Source organism: Mauremys reevesii, linkage group 18 (genome assembly GCF_016161935.1).
Source record: "Mauremys reevesii isolate NIE-2019 linkage group 18, ASM1616193v1, whole genome shotgun sequence".
NCBI lineage: Eukaryota > Metazoa > Chordata > Testudines > Geoemydidae > Mauremys > Mauremys reevesii.
The window spans coordinates 31,368,903-31,389,945 of NC_052640.1; the positions used below are offsets into that span (position 1 = coordinate 31,368,903).

Sequence of the window (21,043 nt, forward strand, 5' to 3'; positions counted from 1 at the left end):
CTTATCACACGTACACTGTCTGGTGTCCCAAGCTGCCCAACCCCTTGGTGTTGAGCAGGGGTGAGGGATATGTGATAGACCGAGGCCGGTTGGGTACAGCAGAATAGCAGAAGGCAGATATACTGGCCACTGGATTAACAGTTTTCTGTTCCCTGACTGACCAGAGCAGGGGCTGCTCCAGGCTAATGAGAACACCTGACCTGTAAAGAGTCAGGTGAGGCCATTCAGTTAATGTGACCACCTGACTCTAATTAAGGCCCTGCTGATACTATAAAAGGGGCTCACTCCAGTCAGGCAGGGGAGTCAGGGAGCCAGAGGAGAGGAAGTGCGGCTGAAGGGCTGGTTACTGAAGACACCCTCAAACCATCGTTAAAGGAGCCCTAAGGTGAGGGTGAAGAAGGGAGAAGCAGGAGAGCTGTGGGGAAGTGGCCCAGGGAAATGTAGCAACTCTGGCAGTGAAAGGTTGGCTGCCAACAACTGCTACCATTAGGATCCCTGGGCTGGAACCCGGAGTAGAGGGCGGGCCCGGGTTTCCCCCAACCCACCACTACAGGGACAGCTCCTGGGAGGGGAAGTCAGGTCCCTGTCAGGACAGGAGGCTGAACAGAGACTGTGGGAGTTCTCTCCCCAACCTCCTTGCAGCCTATGATGAAAAGGGCTCAGTAGACTGTAACCCTGGCCCTAGAGAGAGAAGGGCTACGTGGAGGGTCACAGTGAGCCACTGAGGCTAGCAATAACCGCCTAGAAGCGCAGGACCCACAGGAGCAAGGTCAGAGCTCTGCCACAGCATGTATCATTTTTGTATCTGAAGTTAGGAATATTGACTATGTATCTGTATTACAAATGTTTTTACACATGGGGAACACCCACTAGGCAAAAGGCTCAATCTACATGGCTGGCTGGGAAGGACCCATTCAGGTTAATGAGCCATTAGGGCAGAATAGGCTTTAGGAGAAGCTTATATCCCACCTGGGAGCCTTTCTGAGGACGCTGCAGACACTCATGGCTGCTGTGACACTACAGTGACATGTGACCAGGTCACCTGGTGCTGGACTCCATCTTGGAATATCAGTGTTTTTCCATTGACTGGTATGGGAACTAAGTTTTGAAACAAAGGGTTCCCACCATATGCAAAGGCTATTTAAGGCAGGGTAGTGATATCATTGTGGTTCACTGACTCCCGACCCAAAGAGAGCAACATACACATCAGGTGTGCAGAATACTCTGCCAGACATTCTGGAAACACACTAAGGAACAAAGACTGAACTGGGGGAAGTACTGGGCCCAGGCTAAAGGGACTTTTAGCCTGTGAAGGGAACACCTGGGGATTCCAAGCTGTAAGCAAATGCATCTTACCCCTTACGAATCTGCAGCCTCTCTTAGGGTGAGGATTTGCTATTCATATCCGATGTATGTAGCATGTTAAGGTCAGTTTGCGTGTTTTGTTTATGTTAGGTGATCTGCTTTGATCTGTTTGCTATCCCTTATAACCACTTAAAATCTATCTTCTGTAGTCAATCCATTTGTTTTTGCTTTGTCTAAAACCAGTGTGTGGGAGTCATAACTCAGGGCAGAAAGCTGTTGTATATTCCTCTCCACATTGAGGGAGGGAGCGAATTTAATGAGCTCAAGCTGTACAGTTCCCTGTGCACTGCAAGATGGTATAATTTGAAGTTTACACTCCGGGGGGAGGGGGGGGTGCCTGAGTAGGTGGGAAGTTCCATAGCTGGAGCATTCCCATGCAGCGCTGATCACAGGGTCTGCAGGTAACTGCAGCTGGGTGTGTCCCTACCTGTATGTGTGCTGGTGAAAGTGCAGGCTGGTCACAGCAAAACAGTGTAAAGGGAGCCCAGGCTGGTGGGTCAAGGGGGCTCAGTAGTACCCCAATTCCAGGTGGCACCCCGGGGGGAACCCATCACATTCCTATCAAAGGCCCTGTGACTAGTTTCAGTTTTAACATCATTTCAGGCTGGGCCAGCCTTGGAAGACAGCAATCAGCATGGAAGAGGCCAGCAGAGGATGGAATACCAGCCAGCTGAGCAAAGGAGAGTTTCCAGCATCTGGTGACAGAATAGCAGATCTACGAATAGAGGGGACAGGTTAGCTATATCAGCAGCCATAATAAGTACACCCTGCCCAAAATCTAACTGCCCATCCAGAGCTGGCAATGCATGGGAAGTTTTCCTGCACCACCAGCCCAGAGGGGGTGAAAATTCATAGGCAAATAAATACAATGCTGTGCTACCTTATAGTTTTCTGACAACCCACTTTCCACACTGGACACTAGACAGCATGCCATGAGCAGATGAACCCAGGAAACGAAATCCACCTGCCACGGCCACTGGTGCTGATAATCCAGGCAGCTCAGACACTGCAGCAATGTCAGGCGTGTGTGCCGATGAACCGAGCCCAACAGGCTGAAATATGCATTCATGCTTGCGAAGGCTAATTACCTGCTCCCTCTTTCACATAGGAAGTGTGTATCTAGTTACACTAGTAAAATGTCATCGCTGGCTGCTTGCTTAATTTTTCCCCTGGCTTGGAACCCACTTTGGATCCCATGGGAGGTGGGGGGAGGGGGCGCAATGGTGCAGCTTCTGCCCTCAAGAGAAGCAAAATTCAACCCCTTGCTTGTAATTTTCTGTCTAATACCAATTGCATGGGCACAGCCATTTTTAATCCCAGATAAGAAGGCGGTTGCACTGTCTGAAGCTCCGTTTCCTCTGCAGGCTGCTCGTTGGGGCCATCCCCAAACAGTTCCTCCAAAATACAGGCCCACGCTAGCCAATCTGATCCATCCACTTAGCCTGGTCCAGGCAGGTCTGCTCCTATAACTTGGGGCCTCCCTCCAGTGGTGTCCCTGTTCCCTCTGCCTCAGTGATTATCAGCACAGCGTCCAGCTCAGGAGACAGGCACACCGGATGGCATGCTCAGAGGTGGGCAGGGTTCCCAGCACCCAGTCAAATTCTCCCTAGTAGGGGCAGGGAGTTCCTAGACCTCCCAGTCCCACCCTTTGCTTTGCAGGAAATGGGCTCAGGGGATTCAGGGGGCCTGGGGCAAAGCAATTTTGGGGGGCCCTTCCATAAAAAAACAGTTGCAATACTATAGAATACTGTATTCTCGTGGGGGCCCCTGCAGGGCCTGGGGCTGGGGCAAATTGCCCCACTGGCCCCCCCACCAGGTGGCCCTGGATGGGCTTGAGGTGCTCAAGGAGCACAACAGCTCCAGGAGCAGGGATTGGTGCTTAAGGTCCTGAGCTCCAAGCCTACAACGTCTGTATGTAGGTGCCCACCGTGCATTCCCGTGAGAGACCTCGACACAGCACCTTAGCACAGGGACCGCTACAGACTCCAAGACTCATCAGCATTAATGCTGCTTATGACCATATGGAGTCAGGATCCTCGCTCAGCACAGGTGGGGTGGGGAGTTCAGTCTCAGACTTTTAAACCAATTTTAGGGTTTTTACTTAAATCCAGCCCCCACTGATTGCACAGGGCAAGATCCAGAGCAGCAGCCTTCATTCACATCAGGGGCTACAGCCGCCCAACCCCCTCCAGCACCCATCTTCTGTATCAGACTCTTCTAGTTTGTCCTGTTTAGGCAGTGATTGAGATACATGATGGTTAAAGAGGAGGTGAGGGGGAGGAAGAGGCAGAGACTTTCTTGGGGGAGAGAATTCAGTGACACAGAGGGGTGCAGCATGATTTCCCCAAGGTTATTTTATTCATAATGGATGAAATCCCCCCCCCCCATGCAACGCTGATGGGTGGTGTTGGGGGATGGTAGCAGCAAGGTCCACTCCTTGCGCTGGCAATCCGGGTATAGGCTGAATTGCACCCTGTGCACCAATCGTCCCACTTGGAGCAGCGCAGCTGAGAGCTCCATCACACAGGAACTGACCTCAATGTGGGGAATGAGCTATTTTGCAGCAGTTATTGTGGAGTTAGAATCACAGACTCATAGACTTTAAGGTCAGAAGGGACCATTATGATCATCTAGTCTGACCTCCTGCACAAGGCAGGCCACAGATCACAATTCCGGAATAAACGTGATTTCATTGCAGCATAATTACTCCACTCTGGAAGCCCACCAATTATTTTGGAATAAAGTGACTCTTTAGAGCGTGCAGACAACGTAGTCTACCATTAGTAACTGTGTTTATTACAGGAGGGGCTGAGGGCAACCAAGATCAGGGCACCACTGTGCTAGGCCCTGCATATATGCAGAGTAGCCCTGAAGAATTTACAAGCTAGAGCCCAGCCAGATGCAGGGTGGGGAAAGGGGTCTAACACGATGCGCTGCACAGCTGCTCTGATCAATCTCCCCATGCAGACACCTTTCTCCAGTCAGCTAGAAACTGCACCTCCCTCTCCCTGCACATCTTTCATCCTCTGGAGACTGGTTCAGTCCCGGCAGGAGACAGGCTGTCTGGAATTCTCCTTCCCCCACAGAGTGAATGTGCCCCCGCCCTCCCTGGGCCCTTGAGCTGCCTGGGGCTCTAGCAGGCAGCCAAAACCAATTGCTTGTGTCAGATTGTTACCATGGTCAAATATCAGCTGGGGGGGGGGGGGACCTGCTGAGCTCCATGTGATAAGCCAACTGATGGTGGGTAGGAAGCAGGAGGAGGCAGGGCTAGTCCATTATAGTCTGGGGCTAAGTGAGACAGGCTAGTGCAGTAGCAGGCAGCATGGCATTGTAAGGACTGTCTAATGGAGATCGCGGCCAGTCCTGGATTTCTATGATTTAATAAATAGACACTTGGGTTCACGTCCTAGCTCAGCCATAGCCTGCCTGCACAAGTCAAGTCACTAGCCTGTACCTCAGTTTCCCCATCTGCAAAATGAGAATAGCACTTCCCTACCTAACGGGGTAGCGAGGATAAAATCCAGGAGCGATTGTAAGGCACTCACATACCACAGTGAGCAGGGCCCTATAAAGTAAGTGTCTAGAGCGATAAACACAGCAATTCCTCTGCTCTCCTAACCTGATCAAGGGGAAATTCTCTCCCCTGTTGTGCACAGTGCAGGTCCCAAGGCCTGGCATGGCCCCGAAAGGGCATACGGGCCAGCTGTCTATGAAGCATGACAGGAGATTCCGAGCTGGAACGCCATGTTCTCCCAGGAGCTGGGAGGCTGCAGCGGTGCAGGGAGCCTGCTGTTAACGTGCTGGGAGGGTGGCTCCTGGTGGAGCAATTGCAGAGCAGGGGAATGAAAACTGAGGCACATCCTTGATTTCAGGGCCCTTAGCAGCAGCAGCCCAGCTCGCTCCTCTCAGGCCCCCTCACTCCTGTGATGCGCGGGGATAACGTATTCTCCCTTCAGTCATTTCCAAATCACACTTAAGAATCCTCGGTCATTCCCTCCCTCTGCCCTCCAAAGGGTTCTCTGGCTCAGCGCGTGTGTGGGCAGTTTCCCATGTCACTCAGCTCCGCCTGGGCTGGGCTGCCGAGATCTCCAGGAATTTCCCTGCAAAGCAGAGCATGAGCACGCACAGCCAGACCCGGAGCAGGAGCAGGAGCAGAGCAGGGGGCGGCCGGAAGAACGCAGTGCAGAGTGCTTGCTCTAGGCCCAGGAGATTCTCCCCCAGTGCTGTCACATCCTGGCCCTTTTTCATCCTCTGACTGCAATGACACGTTCAGATTGTCCTGGGAAGGGAGTGGAGCAGCGCAAGCCAGGAGAGGATGTCACAGCTGCAGATAACAGCGAGCTATGCGAGGGCACGGCCTGATGAGATACAGCCACGTGGGTGTTATTAATGAGCCCAGCAGACTCTCCAGGGGCCTTGGGAATGAACCCTCTCCCCTCTGTTCACAGCCCCCCTGAGGTAATGCCTCTGGCTTGCTTGGGGGCTCACTCACTGCCCTGGAATGAGGAAGAGGGAGAGGTGGAGAACACACAGCCCATGCTGCTCAGCAGGCCTGCCCTCAGACCATGCCTCTCACTGCTACAGGCCAGCTTCCTCATGGCGCAGGCTGCTGCTGACTCAGGGAGACGCTGCTGCAGCGCAAAGGAGAGCCTGCTGATGTAGCAGCAAGGGCAGATGCGCAGGACTGAGATTGCACTGCAGGTTTTGACTAAGAGGAAGAATGTTCTTAGCGAGAGACAGAGATGTTATGGCCCAGTGAGACAGGAACACCCAGGCTTATCCCAGCTTTGCCCCAGTCTCATTGTGCAACCTTGGGCCACTCACTTCCCCCTTCTGTGCCTCAGTTTCCCTACTTAACAGCCTTCACTGCCCTTTAATAGTGGCACAAAGGGTGCAGCAGGGATAACAGGGCCAAGCCCAGTTCTTCTCCTTCAAGTTCTCCTTCTTTTCCAAGCTGGCTCCACCGTGAAAGCTGCTCATCCAAGGAGGATGCCTAAGGGAAGGATGGGACAGCACCAGCGGTAATGCTGGGCTTTGCAAGAACCTGCGCCAGGACAAGGCAGAGGCACACTGGGGGGTTCAGGTGGGGGAGGCTGGGGTTGCTCAGTTGGTTCTGGCAGACACCAATACTGACACTGCCCGAGCGTCGGGCAAAGGGGTGAATGGTGCAGGGGCTAGCGAAGGCCAATTTTTTTCTTTCACTCAAACACAATGTTTCCTTGGAGCTGCGACTGAAATTTGAATTTGTTTGAGGGGCTTTTTGGTTGGGTTGTTTTTTTTTAAATGAAAAGTGACATAAAATTTTAAACAAAGTCTGACTGGTGGGTCTGGAAAATGTTAACACAAACATTGTGCTGGGGGGGGGGGGTTCACCAAAGCAACTGGGCAAATTTGACATCGGCACAGTTCAGTCGCTCCACATCTGCATTTGCTGGCCAAAAAACTGAACATTTTTTTCCATTTTTGCTCTAGTCAACAACTTCAGTTCATTAACCTAGTGAGGCAATGGGGTATTATGGCCAGGAAAGTGGGGGAGGGGCTAGAAAGGGATTCAGATCCACATAGACGTGTTTTATTTTCCAAATTATTTTGCAAAATTCCACCTCACTGAGCCCTCTCCCATTGGATGGGAAGGACAGCTCAGTGGTTTGGGCAGTAGCCTAGGCCCTGGAAGGCCTGGGTTCAAGCTCCTGCTCTGTCGTAGACTTTCTACGTGACTTTGGCCCAACGGTATTTAGACTCCCAACGTCCATTGAAATCAGTGCCTGTTTCCCATCTCTAACATCATAACGCCACATCTCTACCTCACAGGGCTGTAAATAAAAGGCATTGAAGATTATGAGGTGCTCAGACACTCTAGGAATGGGAGCCAGAGAAGGACCTTAGATTGATTTATAATGAGCAAAAGTTTCACTTTCATGCTGCTTTAATAGGAACATTGTGCAAAAAAGGGGAGCAGCCTGAAAACCTGCAACACAGCAAGAGTTCCTGCATTTGGGATTTCCTCAAAACTATTTCACTCACCTCTCCCAGCCCCACCTGGGCCTCTTGGTGTAGGGTCCCTCCACCCTTAGGGCCAGCTCCATTAAAGGGAACCTCATGGCATTCTGAGCCCAGCACCTTTAAGATGTAGGTAACTCTAAACCTCACTTGCTTTTATACCCTCGGCTGGCATCACCTCATCGGCCTCCATGGGTTACTGCTTGGGGGCTAAAAGGGAGGGGAAGCCAGAGCCACATCTCTGTGGATGAGGAATTTGGGCTTACACAAGCACAAACGGTCCCCACAATAAATAGGTGTGAATGGGGAAAGCATTCTGGGTAGTATGTAAATTAGCATATCATCTACAGCATTCCAGAGTCAGCAAAATTCTGCTCCAGGTGCAAAAGCCACAGGGCTCATGGAAGGCCTGGGCAGCAGAGCTGCTAGGGTACAAGCCGTAGGGAAGTGATTATTCCCCTCTATTTGGCACTGGTGAGGCCACACCTGGAGTATTGCATCCACTTTTGGTCTCCCTCCTACAGAAGGGATGTGGACAAATTGGGGAGAGTCCAGCAGAGGACAACAAAACTGATTAGGGGGCTGGGGCACATGACTTATGAGGCAAGGCTGAGGGAACTGGGGTTATTTAGTCTGCAGAAGAGAAGAGTGAGGTGGGATTTGATAACAGCCTTCAAGGGATGGTACTTGGTCCTGCTGTGAAGGCAGGGGACTGGGCTCAATGACCTTTCAAGGGCCCTTCCAGTCCTACGCTTCTATGATTCTAACTGAAGAGGGGTTCCAAAGAGGCTGGAGCTTGGCTGTTGTCAGTGGTGGCAGATGACAGAACAAGGAGTAATGGTCTCAAGTTGCAGTAGGGGAGGTCCAGGTGGGATATTAGGAAACACTATTTCACTAGGAGAGTGGTGAATCACTGGAATGGGTTCCCTAGGGAGGTGGTGGAATCTCCATCCTTAGAAGTTTTTAAGGCCCAGCTTGACAAAGCCCTGGCTGGGATGATTTAGTTGGGGCTGGTCCTGCTTTGAGCAGGGGGTTGGACTAGATACCTCCTGAGGTCCCTTCCACCCCTGATATTCTATGATTGGAAACTGAAGAGATTGTCATGGCAAGGCCCAAGGGGACAGAGCCTCCTTGCAGATGAAATACCCTGTACTCCTCACAGCTCTGTGTACAGGTGGGAAGGGTCCCCATCTTACAGAGGGGAGCTGACACAGCCCACAGACAGGAATGGCCACCACGGCTTCTGGCTGCCAGCTCTCCTCCCCGCCCCCCACTCTCACCCTGCAGCTAGTTTGTTCCTTTTCAACTCATCGCTGCATGATGGTGACTGCAGCAGCACCTAGCGAACCCAGCTGAGAGCAGCACCCTTGTGCTGGGCACTTTACAGAGTAAGAGAATCTGACCTGAGAGGTTAGTGTCTAACCTCAATTCCCAATGAATTTCATGCACTTTCAAACTGGATTATAGAACACGTGTTACCTGGCCAGTTAGGCCCCTTGGAAGAATCGCATCATGTGTACACAGGTATTTGAATTAGTGCAATTTAAAGCCCCTGAGTAGGCAAGCCCAAAATATAGAAGACAAAGGGGAAACTGAAGCAGGGGTGAGACTAGAACCCTTTGGCTATCCATCCACAGGCTCAATGCAGCCCTTGGCTCAACCCTCTCCTGGCCAGATTTGCTAGCATGGCACTGCTGTGAAGACAGCTGCAGCTGTTTAATGCTGCCTAGGCAGGCTGGCATGCTAGAGTTCACCGTGCCCTGGGAAATGGCCCTGCCCCTCCAGGGAAGCTGGCTAACACAGAGCATACTTTCCATCACCCACACGAGTGAAAATCCCTTGTGGCTGGGGAAATGGCTTCAGGGCTCCCCACACCTTCCCTGAAGCAGGCTGCCAAGTCTGTGGTTAACACGTCTTCCCTCCGGCGCCGAGCGTCAGCACTCGCTGCTGAGGGGGAAGCAGCAACTTGTAACCTAGGTGAGAGACGCCTGACCGCGGGGATAGGTAAAGCATAGGGTGCCTCCTATCACCACCCCTTCCCTGATCTCACTCAACTCAGGGTGGGGGACCCATCAGATCACAGGGTGTGGTTCATTAGTACACAGGGGCCCGAGCCCTTCAGCTGTTGTTTAGGCAAGAGGATTTTGCCTCCTTGCTCCCATTCTGCAAGCTTGCTACATTCTCCAGAACCAGCAGTAGTTGGCTTTGACCTGCTCCCAGCCCAGGTGACATGGGTGTGAAACATGCTTGCCCCTACCTGCCAGGACCCAAGAGCTCCGCTTGGCAGAGTCCAACATTTCCTTTGGGTAAAGAACAAGCTGTTCCTCAGCACAAGAGGATGGGGGGGGATTCCAGTTTCAAAAACCACAAGGGATTTCCCCTAAAGATCACAGGTTATTCTTATGTGCCAGCTCCCCCAATCCCCCAACATCCTCAGGCCCCAGCCTCAAGGGGAAGCTAGCAATTAAGTCCATCCCCATAGATCCCTGCTCTGAAACCAGCAGCTGCCCCCTTCCCTGAACTACTGATGCTGCCCATCAACCCAGCCAGCAAAGGGGGGGGATGAGGGGCTGGGGAAACATGGCCAAGACAGAGCCTCTCAGAGAGGCGCAGTAACATGGGATGGAGGGGGGGAGAAAAGCTTCCACATAGACACTGGACAGAAGGCTGCGGTGAGGTAGCACTTGCTCACATCTGGCCCCTGCTCTGTAGAACAAGTATCTACCTTCCATCACCCTCGGCTCAACAGGGCCCACAGGGGGGCAGCTGCTTCTCCTGCCCCCAGGAGCTGGGCAGGGGTAGCAGGACACAAGGCTAGCACTCCAGGCAGAGTCCCACAGCACCCAGGCGTCTGTCATGCAGGCTGACCCGCCCTTGTGCTGCGGATGGCTCCAGAGGGGATGCTACAGCCAAGAGGGTTGAAGCCAGGAAAGGTGGCAGCAGTCCTGGCCCTCTCGGCTTAGGGCATAGGGCTGGGAGTCTGGATGCCAAGTGCTCCTACACACTCTTCCATGTGACCTTTCCTTGTGGCGATCACCTCGGCCAGGAGGGTCTCGGAGCTCAGGGCGCTGACATCCAAGCCCCCATACACTGTCTTCCATAAGGACAAGGTCCAACTTAGGCCTCACCCGGCTTTCCTCCCCAAGGTCGTCTCCCAGTTCCACATAGGGCAGGATATCTTCCTCCCCGTGTTCTATCCAAAACCACACTTCAGGTACGGAGTGTAGACTGCCTTCCCCGGATGTCCGCAGAGCTCTAGCCTTTTATATTGAACAGACCAAACCGTTTAGAAAATCAACCCAGCTCCTCATTGCTGTGGCGGATAGGATGAAAGAGCTCCTGGTTTCATCTCAGTGGATCTCTTCGTGAGCACAGCCTGCATCTGGGAATGTTATCGTCAAGCTAAGGTCCCTACTCCTCTGATCACGGCCCACTCCACAAGGGCGCAGGCCTCTTCCACGGCGTTCCTGGCCCAGATCCTGACTCGGGAGATTTGTAGAGCGGCCATGTGGTCCTCCACCCACACGTTCAGGTCGCACTACGCCATCACGCACCAGGCTAGAGACGACGCAGCCTTCGCTCGTGCAGTGCTTCAGTCAGCAGTGAACTCCAACCCCACCGCCTAGGTTAGGCTTGTGAGTCACCTGCTTGGAATGGACATGAACAACCACTCGAAGAATTAAAAACGGTTACCCACCTTTTAGTAATGGTTGTTCTTTGAGATGTGTTGTTCGTGTCCATTCCAATACCCACCCTCCTGCCCGAGTGCCGGCAAGAAGGAACTGAGGGAGTGGAGGGCCAGCGGGCCCCTATATAGGGCGCCGCAGCGGCGCCACTCCCGGGGCCGCCAAGGCCGACCCTACGGACGCTGCTAGGGGAAAATCTTCCGGCTGGCGTGCATGCAGCGCGCACACACCTGCTTGGAATGGACATGAACAACCACTCGAAGAAGAATTAAGATTTTCAGGTTTGCTCCAATTTAGACACCAAGTTCCAAAATCCTTTGCAGAATAGAACTACTGTTCTCTGCTTAGAGACTGTTCAAAAATAATCATCCAATTTCTTCATCCACAGCCTGATCCTTGCATTGCATCCCACCCTATAGCCTGAATGCTCACCCACGTCAAGGCACCTCCTACCTGGATTGTTGCGACTTCCTCCTCCCCATGCCCCATCCACCTCGGCAGGAACCCCCCCCCCCCATACTGCCCCTCTCAAAGCCCCCAACAAGCTGCCGCTTCAGACTGCTGCAGCAAAATCAAGCTTAGTATTCCACACTTCAGGCTGCTAGGCCCTGTGCTTGTCACACTCACTACAGGAACACACCTCCATTCCAGGGACCCACTACTGTCAGCCAGCACGCTCCACTGGGGAAGCAGTTGGCTCTGCTCCACTATGAATTCCTGGCAGGACCCAGCAGCTATTTTTGAGTTAAAAGGAAAAGTGACTTCCGCTCCTGGTAAGGACACCAGAGCCAGTATGTTCTGGTTCTGTTTTAACATCCTACTGCTTATTCTGTATCATGTGCACCATGAGCTGCTCAGGCTTTTCCAATTTCCCAAGTGGCTGTGCTACCATAACACAAGGGCTTTGAATGAGCCTGGCCCTGGGCTGCAGCACCCAGTAGCACTTTAGGAGCACAGGCAGTTGCAGTAGAAGTGAAACCTACTAACAAGGGAATTGGGTAATATGATCTTCTTAAGAACTACAGGCCTGTAGTTTGCTTCTTGCTGTAGCAGATTTGCTGAGAGAGAGAGAGATTACCAGTTAGACAGCTGCCCTTCTCCATTCCTAGGAAAGGAAGAGCTGGCTTATCAGTATTTGGCTCCCACCCCCAGCTGCTTGTCTAATTCCTGAGCAACCTTTGCTGCAGTGTGCCTCTCCCCCAAGGCCAGCTTGCCTCCTTGAAGTGTTGAGAATCCATAATGGTGCTGGCCCAAAGACCATTTCCCTAAACTCCTGCTACCCACCTTCCCCACTCCGGTACAGCTGGAAACACAGCTAGGTCCCCATTCCCTTTGGCAATGAAGTGGAGGGGTTACAGCTTGCCTAGAGATGGATTTTTGGTCTGTATAGTAGATACCAGTGAAGTGCCCTTCCATCCTTGTTCAGGGCCTCACTCCTCAGGGAAGCCCCTTAAGTTTATGTTCTGACACTGCAAAGCTGGACACTCGGCGCATGAGAGGGGCTATTCCCCTCCAACACTTGGCAGATACACAGCAGCAGCCACCAAACGTTCAAAATGGGAGATTTATTGACATTAAAAAATTATGCAAAAAAACTAGAAGATTAAGGAAATCTGGTTTTGCTGCACAAACTGGTGGGCACCTTGCTGCATCGGCAAGAAACTCAACAGGGATAAAGTCACTTGAGGATGAACCAGTCAGCCACTGGGCTAGCAGCCAGAGGCCTTTCCTATGCACACGAACCAGAAGAACAAGAGTCGCCCGCGGAGGACAGCTGCCCTCTCCCAGAAGGTGACCCTACATCACATCACCCTGCTGTTCTGAGAACCTGCTCGTGGCCTCCCTGAACACGCCTAGTCCACCCCTAAACTCTTCATTGTGGCACACAGGATGCCCCATCTAGGGAGTATTTCCTGCAGCCCAGGTCTGACTTGGACACTGGGCAGTGGACCATGGCAGTTTCTCAGGGGTTTTCCTATGCTAAGGCATGGTGGGAGTGTTCATCCTGGCTGATAAGTGCTACTGCTGCCAACCCAGCTTGCTCTGTCTTGAAGGCTCACAGAAAAGGGAGTTGAGCGGTAGGTTGAAATCCAAGACCAGGCTCTGGGAGAATCTCTTCCAGTCACTGCTGACAGCTGTTCCCTCATGTAAGAGGCACAGCTGTGCTTCAAAGGGGAATGAGTTTTGAGAGGAAGAGTGCCCTTGCGATGAACTGGAGATTGAGAGTCACTCCCTTGCAGAAACAAGGAAAATCTTTATATGGTAACAAGCTAACAAGCTACTCATTCACCTAGAGGCAGCTTTCGTGGCCGCCCAGGAGGGACAGCCTCACCACTTTTGGGAGGACCACCCCCGTCTCTGGGAAGCAGCAGGCCTTGGCAGAGGCTGGGGGGGAGGGGTTCCTTGAAAGCCACTGCCATGACAATGCCCCAGAAAACAGGGGTGCAGGAGACACAAAGAGGGAATTCCACCTCCCTGCATTCCTCTTGTAACCATAGGTTATGTTGTGACTCCAGTCTGAGGGGAACGTGAAAGGGAAATGTGGGGGGGGAGAGAAGATGACGGGGGGGACCACCACACACACACCCCCCACCTCCTGGATCTCTCAGCATCCATCACAAGGGTAGCTCCAGCTATCCCCATGCACACTCATGCTGCAATACAGGCACTTCCACCACACAACTCAGACACGCTCAGAAATTCTCAGCTTCACAACCAGGAGATTTGTATATTTCCTACCCTCCTCCCTTCCCCACATGGAGTTGCATGTACCCTGGAAATCCTAAAAATAACTCAGCTGTCTAGCACACTCCATTCTGGCACAGATGCCATCTCGCCCATCAGATGGGAGTCTGGGTCAATCAATCCCTGCTCCCCTGCCCTAAGGAGAGGGGGCTTATAAAAGCATCGTATCTGAGTGCAGCTAGGCAGCCACAGAGGGGTTTGGGTCACATGACATTTCCCAGCATTATAGAAAGGAGAGTCTACCCTAGCAAGCTCTCTGCTCCTCCTTCCTTGGGAGGGCCATGCTACAAATAGGGGCCATTCTTACATACTTTAGGTTACCTGCAATTCTTCATACTGTACTAAGCCAGAACTGTCCAAGAGGCCGAGCGCCTGTCTTGAGCACCTGGCAGGGCTGTTAACACTGCTACAAGACCACACAATCCCAAACAAGTCATTTCTCACACCCTTGACCATGTGTCAGGAATGATTGTACCATAGCAAACTCAGCCACTAGACAACCCAGTGCCCAGCACTTCTTCTCATGCAGCCAGCCACTGCCCCCGACACGTGAAGGGAAGAAACTCCCTATCCCCTACCACATACACAGAGATGCCCACCAGCCAGCCTTTAGGGAGAGCGCCCCGCTGCTGCCTAAGCCTGGCATCGCAAATGAAATACTAAATACTGGAGGCTCTATGCAACTAGGCAGTTGGCTACAAAAACAGTCAAAGGAAAAAAAAAATGTGACAGGCTTAACTCCAAGCTGAGAGAGTTACAGTCCACGGATAGGCAACGTCTGCCCAACGCCAGTTCATGGTGGACTCTGCTCCCTGAGGGGTGGGTCTGGGGAATACAAGGGGCCCTGGGAGAGGTAACACTGAAACTGCTGCAGGAAACTCAGTTCCCCAGTGGGACACTCGGGAGCCTGTCAGAGCCAGCACTCCCGCGGAGAATGCAAGGACTCTCCTGCTGAAGCCCAGGGCTCGCTCCACAGCTGGAGCTGTGCCCCGCACCGCAGGGCAAGCCACACCCCGGAAACTTGACGGCAAAGAAGAGGCCTCTGCTGATGTGGAGCCACCATCACAAACAGGAGACTGGAGTGTTCTCTGCCCCGCTCTCAGTGTTGAGCTCCCCCTCGCCTTTCCAGACAGGCGTCAGAGCACACGGGAGCTGCCATGCCAGTTATCTACTGCTCTCCTGGCGCTTCTGGAGCAGCTCGATGATGCTGTCAATGCCTTCCTCTGGGACCTAGCAGGAGAGAGAGGAAGCCAGAGCTATGTTACCAGAGACAGAGCTGCATGGCCGGTCACTCCCTTGCCAACTGTACTTGGAAGGGGGGTGCTGGAGGGAGGACTGGGTGAACCCCAGAAGTCTGTTCCCATGCAGCTCCACAGGGATCGCCAACTCCCACTGCAAAGTGGGATCAGATCTGACTCCCCAGCTCTATTTATCCTCCCCTTGGCAAGGAAAGCAAGATCAGGACCAAGCTAGTTATCCCCTGCCTTCTCCACACAACATGGAGATAGTGGCAAGGTGGAAGCTAGGCAGGGCTCCCACAACCCTCACGGCACCCCTCTTCCCCAGCCTTTGTGGAGCAAGCACTGACAGCCAACAGTTCAGCAACAGATGTCCTCCCGGACCCACCTGGGGTCCCTCCTGCTGCCCCACACGTTCCTGGTACCAGCATTTCTCACGCTGCAGCCCTGGCTTGGCACTAATGCCAGGGAGCAGCAGCCAGAGCCAGGGAGATTCATTCCTGTGCCTCCCACCCCGAGCAGGCCCCCCGCAATGGGCACTGACCCCTGCACTGGTGTCAGAGCAGCCAGGATGAAATGCCACCATCCAGGGAGCCATGCAGGGCTAGGAGACTGATGAGTAAGACTAGCACTGAGCCGCAGGCCAATGGCGAGAGGCCCATTCAGACAGTGAGGCAGTCAGGTGGCCTCATCCCCTTGGAATGTCTGTTCCCAGCAGGGGGCTCTGCCCCCCCCTCCCCCCAGAGGCTAGGAGAGAACAACTCAGTTAAGGGGCTGAGAAGCTGGTCAATTAGCAGCATCTGTTTGCCTGGTTCATTTCTAGCATGCTGGGATCCAGGCAGGGGAGTCGACTTACCAGGGCATGGTCGAAGTTAAAGGTGCTGATGTAATATGCTGATATGTCTGCATCGGCCAGAGGCTCGGCGATCTGAGCCACTATCCCACACTCATCTGAGGAAGGGGAACAGAGGGGCCAGCGTGGGTACCAGCCCAGTGCCTCTGGGGACAACCTCCTCCTATCACCCATGTGCCCCTGCCCCCTAGGCAAAGGGCTCTCTAGCCCTGGGTTATCCAAGACCGAGCTGGCAGACCCATGCCTAAAATGAGGTTTGAGCAGGGGGCTGGACTAGAGGACCTCTTGAGGTCTCTTCCAACCCTAATCCTCTATGAGCTCTAATACAATGACACCATGAAATGAGTGCCTCTTGGCTCCTGGCCAGGCAGCCCACAGCCATTGCACTCCCCACCACTGAGCAGCCACAGGGGCTGGGGCTTCACGGCCAGGCACCAGCATTCAGTACCAGCATGCTTTGTTGCTCTCTGGGGCCCCCGATAGTGATGGGAGGAATGATCCCCTAGTTACAGCACTGACCTGAAAGAGGGGAGCCCAGGCTTCATAGACTCAGACTAAGGTCAGAAGGGACCGTTATGATCATCTAGTCTGACCTCCTGCACAACGCAGGCCACAGAATCTCACCCACCCACTCCTGTAACAAACCCCTAACCTATTGAGTTATTGAAGTCCTCAAATTGTGGTTTGAAGACCTCAAGGTGCAGAGAATCCTCCAGCAAGTGTCCCGTGCCCCATGCTGCAGAGGAAGGCAAAAAACCCACAGGGCCTCTGCCAATCTGCCCTGGAGGAAAATTCCTTCCCGACCCCAAATATGGCGATCAGCTAAACCCTGAGCATGTGGGCAAGACGCACCAGCCAGCACCCAGGAAAGAATTCTCTGTAGTAACTCAGATCCCACCCCATCTAACATCCCATCACAGGCCAGTGGGCATATTTACCTGGTAATAATCAAAGATCAATTAATTGCCAAAATTGGGCTATCCCATCATAAACTTATCTGGCTTCAAGACTAAGCTTGATATGTCCTTTGCCCCCACTACTCCCCTTGGAAGGCTGTTCCAGAACTTCACTCCTCTGATGGTTAGAAACCTTCGTCTAATTTCAAGTCTAAACTTCCCTAGTGTCCAGTTTATATCCATTTGTTCTTGGGTCCACATTGGTACTGAGCTTAAATAATTCCTCTCTCCCTCTGATATTTATCCCTCTGATATATTTAGAGAGAGCAATCATATCTCCCCTCAGCCCAGGGCCGCCCTGGGGGCGGGGGCGGCAAATGGGGCAATTTGCCCCAGGCCCCACAGGGGCCCCCACAAGAATATAATATTCTATAGTTTTACAACTTTTTTTTTAAATGGAAGGGGCCCCCAAAATTGCTTTGCCCCAGGCCCCCTGAATCCTCTGGGCGGCCCCACCTCAGCCTTCTTTTGGTTAGGCTAAACAAGCCAAGCTCTTTGAGTCTCCTTTCATAAGACAGGTTTTCCATTCCTCAGATCATCCTAATAGCCCTTCTCTGAACCCGTTCCAGTTTGAATTCATCCTTCTTAAAGATGGGAGACCAGAACTGCACACAGTATTCCAGATGAGGTGCTGGCTGCTCTGCCACTGGCTTCTGTGACTCTGGGCGGGTCACTCTGGGCACACCTATCCCCGGGGATAACAGCCTGCCCTGCCCCCCGGAGTGCACTGAACATCTCAGCCTGGGAGGGCTCAATGCTGCGCTGAAGGCAGCTGATCCTCTGGGCAGGAGAGCTTACACCCCGTTCCACTTACCGAAGCCCAGTGGCTGCCCGCCAATTCTCACCATCCGCCAGAGCTCCCCAGAGGAGCTGGTCAGCAGCAGGTCACTGGGGAACCTAGAAGCATTAATGGAGTACGTCACTCCTGCCCTAGGACCGTTCCTCATTCCCCCACTAGCTGGCATGAGCCAGGGCACAGACTCCCATGAAGCTGCTCCTAGAACCCTGGGCCCACCCTAATTCCAGCAGTGGTTCCCCAGTCCTTAATGCTCTAACCCTCTGCACAGCCCACCTGCTGACTTGGGACTGGGGCAAGGAGGAGAAACGCCACACCACTCCCAAAAACATCACAGCGGGGGGGAGAATGGGAGCAGGCAGGAGCCAAAGGGAATGTGACACCTCCAGAACACCAACCTCCCAATCCCAAGGCCAAATCTTCAGCGCATGTGGGCCAGGGCTGCCCAGAAGGGGGGGCAAGTGGGGCAATTTGCCCCAGGCCCCGCAGGGACCCCCCCCCCGAGAATATAGTTCTCTATAATATTGCAACTTTTTTTTTTAATGGAAGGGGCCCCCGAAATTGCTTCGCCCCAGGCCCCCTGAATCCTCTGGGCAGCCCTGATGTGGTGAAGGACACTGGGTCCATCTTCTGGTGGATAAATGGTACCTACTTCTTCTGGGTCTCTGCATCCATGACGATGGAGATATAGCCCTCGATCAATGAGAAAGCGAAAAACCTGATGAAGTCGAGATCCTGACTGCCTGGAGCAGCTTCCTTTAGAGGGCTGCAAACACACAGGGGACAGAGGGGTTAGCCCCAGAAGCACACAGCAGAACTTAGCAGCCATTTCATGGCTGGCTCCTGGAGAGTTACAGAGGTGCAGCCCCCCAAGAGGTGCCTTCCCTGGGAGTCAGTGAAGTGCCTTGTTGGCATCTCTAATACCAGCTGGCTGGTGATGCCATGTCTAGCCCAGTGCTGCGAGTAACAGATCTTCTGGGCCAGTCCCTGAAACAAGCCAGGTCAGACCCAGCTGCTCTATCTACAAAGCCATCTCCCCTCACTTTGAGCACTTGTTGTCTGATCCACCTCCTGCTGGAAGGTGGATCAGGAAGGTCCCCCCTTTCCCTTCCCCCTTTCCCTTCCCCAGCTGAGCTAAGGCTGAACTCCAGCCCACCCTCTGCTGGGGGATGCTGTCCTGTGGGAAGACCCTTTCTCCAGCTCTGCCTTTGACAAAGTTCTTTCAACCCCAGTGCTGCACGCAACGTCCCAAGTGCCATCCAAGCCAGGTGCTGGCAGGCTTGACATCACCACTGTAGCCCCATATGCCCCCATAGGGCATTGTGGGCACCCCTAGGTGCACTGCAAAGGCCTTGGTCCCCCGCCCATCAAAGCCCTTAGGTGCCTGAAGGTTCTTTAGCAGTTTATAAATTCTTCAGAGATCTGGAGGTTTTTGGCCACACTCCAGCCCTCCACCCTTCTCTTCAGGGTCTGTGTTGAGGTGAGAGGCTGCCCCCACACCTACACTGCAGTGCACTTTAGTACTGAGAATACCTATGCTAAGGTGGGGCTAACACAGTCTCCTCCCACTGCCCACGCAGCTGCCTACCTGTGTGAATAGAACAGGACATCTATGAGCATGGTCGCAATGGCCGGCAGGGTGTCAGGAGCCACGGTCAGGATGCAGAACCTGTTCTGGGGACTCTGCACAGGGTGCACGGTAGGGCTCGCAGCTGGGAGGAAACAATCACTCATACAGCCCAGACTGCCAGAGCACGAAGCACCCTTCTCATGCATGGCGATGAATGCAATCTCCTGGAGCTGATGGTGCACAGCATGGCAGGAGTCTGAGCTGGCAGCACTAAGCAGCTCTCATGAACTCAAACCACTTGTGGGACTAGCATGTCAGCCTCCAGCCGGGCCGACAGAGCAGCTTACCCTGGAGACCAGACACTACAGATGGGAGCAATGACAGCACAGCAGCGCCACCTTGAGGAGGCGCTGCACAGAGACTGACATTTGGATGTGGAAGAGGAAAAATCAACAGGGCTCAATTCCTGCAGCTACATTGATATGGAGCAAATAGCAACAAATCAGCCGAGCAGCATATGCTGTAGGCAGAGCAAGGGGCTGGGCCGGGACAAGCCAGGCACGCTCAAGCCGCCTGCACAGACAGCTGCTTCTGTCCGCATAGACGGTGCTCAATGGAGGAACTCAAACTTGAGGTACTAGTGCCCTCCAGTGGCAGAACTATGCTACTGCTACTCTGGGCCATCAGTAAAAATGTACCTTTGGTCACACGGTCTATTAATGCTCCATTTATAGGTGGATTAGAATGGGTTAATAAATCAGATGTTACAGATGATAGTAGTATTATGTGCTGTACATTGTTACAGGCAAACCAGCAGAAGGCGTGACAGATTGGACTAATCACCATTTATTTAAAAACCCGTATTCTCTCTATAAACCATTTATAAATGGAACCTTAATACATGTGAGAGCACATTTCTGATTGTCCCCTAGCCGGACTCCAGTCTCTCCCTGGATCCCCAAGCATTTCTGGTGTCTATCAGACTGGCACCCGCAGCCATATGCATGTAATGCCTGGTGCAGACCACTGGCAGAAGCAGGGCTGCCTAAGGAGGTTGGGAAGGAAAGCAGTTTGCGCTAGGCACTCTGTTTGAGAGCGCCCCAAGCTAAGTGGCATGGTGACCTGGCACACTGGGGCACAATGCCACTCAGAGTTTTGGACTGTCCATCACAACAGAGGGGCTAGGCCACTAGGCCAGAGCTGAGTGGTGCCAGTTAAGTTGATGTATGAATGGTTCATACGCTGCACGGCACGTCTGGGGACCCCCCCTGGTTTACCACAGTCTGACCCGTTCAGTAACTGATCTGCGCTGGAGTGGCCGGAGCCAGAGAACAGAACTGTTCATGCTGGCAGGGTGAGCACACAATAGGCAGTTTTCAGTTGCAGGGGACAGCGGAGTTGCTCATTCAAACCTCTCCTCCATTCTGCAGAGGGCAGACAGAGTGAGAGCCCGGGGGGGCAGTCCTGGACTCACCAGGCTTGGGTTTCAGGAAGCCGTTGCTCACGTCATCACAGCTAACAGGGATGGACTCTCCCTTCACCTCCTTGTAGATATCAAACTCGCCGGTCAGCGTGTGGATCACCACAGGCAGGTCCTTCTCCCGCACCTGGGGAGGGCAACAGACCTCAAACCTCACCCTTCAGCTTAACCTCCCCCTGAAAGCCTGCTGTCTCCTTGCCGTTCTTCTCTACCCCACAAGGAAGGAAAAAGTGAGCTTCTAAACCCACATCTCACCTAGCCCACCGTCCATTCAACTGAACAGCATGCAGGGAAAATCTCACGCACAAACCTTCTAGGGTGTCATATTGCTATGGCGAAGGTAGCCTGACCCCT

At 53.2% G+C, this 21,043-nt stretch overlaps 1 protein-coding gene across 2 annotated transcripts in view; it reads right to left on the reverse strand.

Moving 5' to 3' along the window:
• Positions 1-12,596: 12,596 nt before the first annotated feature.
• CASTOR1 (cytosolic arginine sensor for mTORC1 subunit 1) overlaps positions 12,597-21,043 on the reverse strand; it is a 42,560-nt gene continuing 34,113 nt past the window's right edge. For both annotated transcript variants that reach the window (XM_039505435.1, XM_039505437.1), the window contains exons 4-9: positions 20,684-20,816; positions 19,228-19,351; positions 18,292-18,405; positions 17,658-17,740; positions 15,891-15,985; positions 12,597-15,026 (exon numbers count right to left, since the gene is read on the reverse strand). In XM_039505435.1, coding sequence (XP_039361369.1) covers positions 14,961-15,026; positions 15,891-15,985; positions 17,658-17,740; positions 18,292-18,405; positions 19,228-19,351; positions 20,684-20,816 — 615 coding nt within the window. In that variant the 3' untranslated portion in view covers positions 12,597-14,960. The remainder of the gene's footprint in view (positions 15,027-15,890; positions 15,986-17,657; positions 17,741-18,291; positions 18,406-19,227; positions 19,352-20,683; positions 20,817-21,043) is intronic.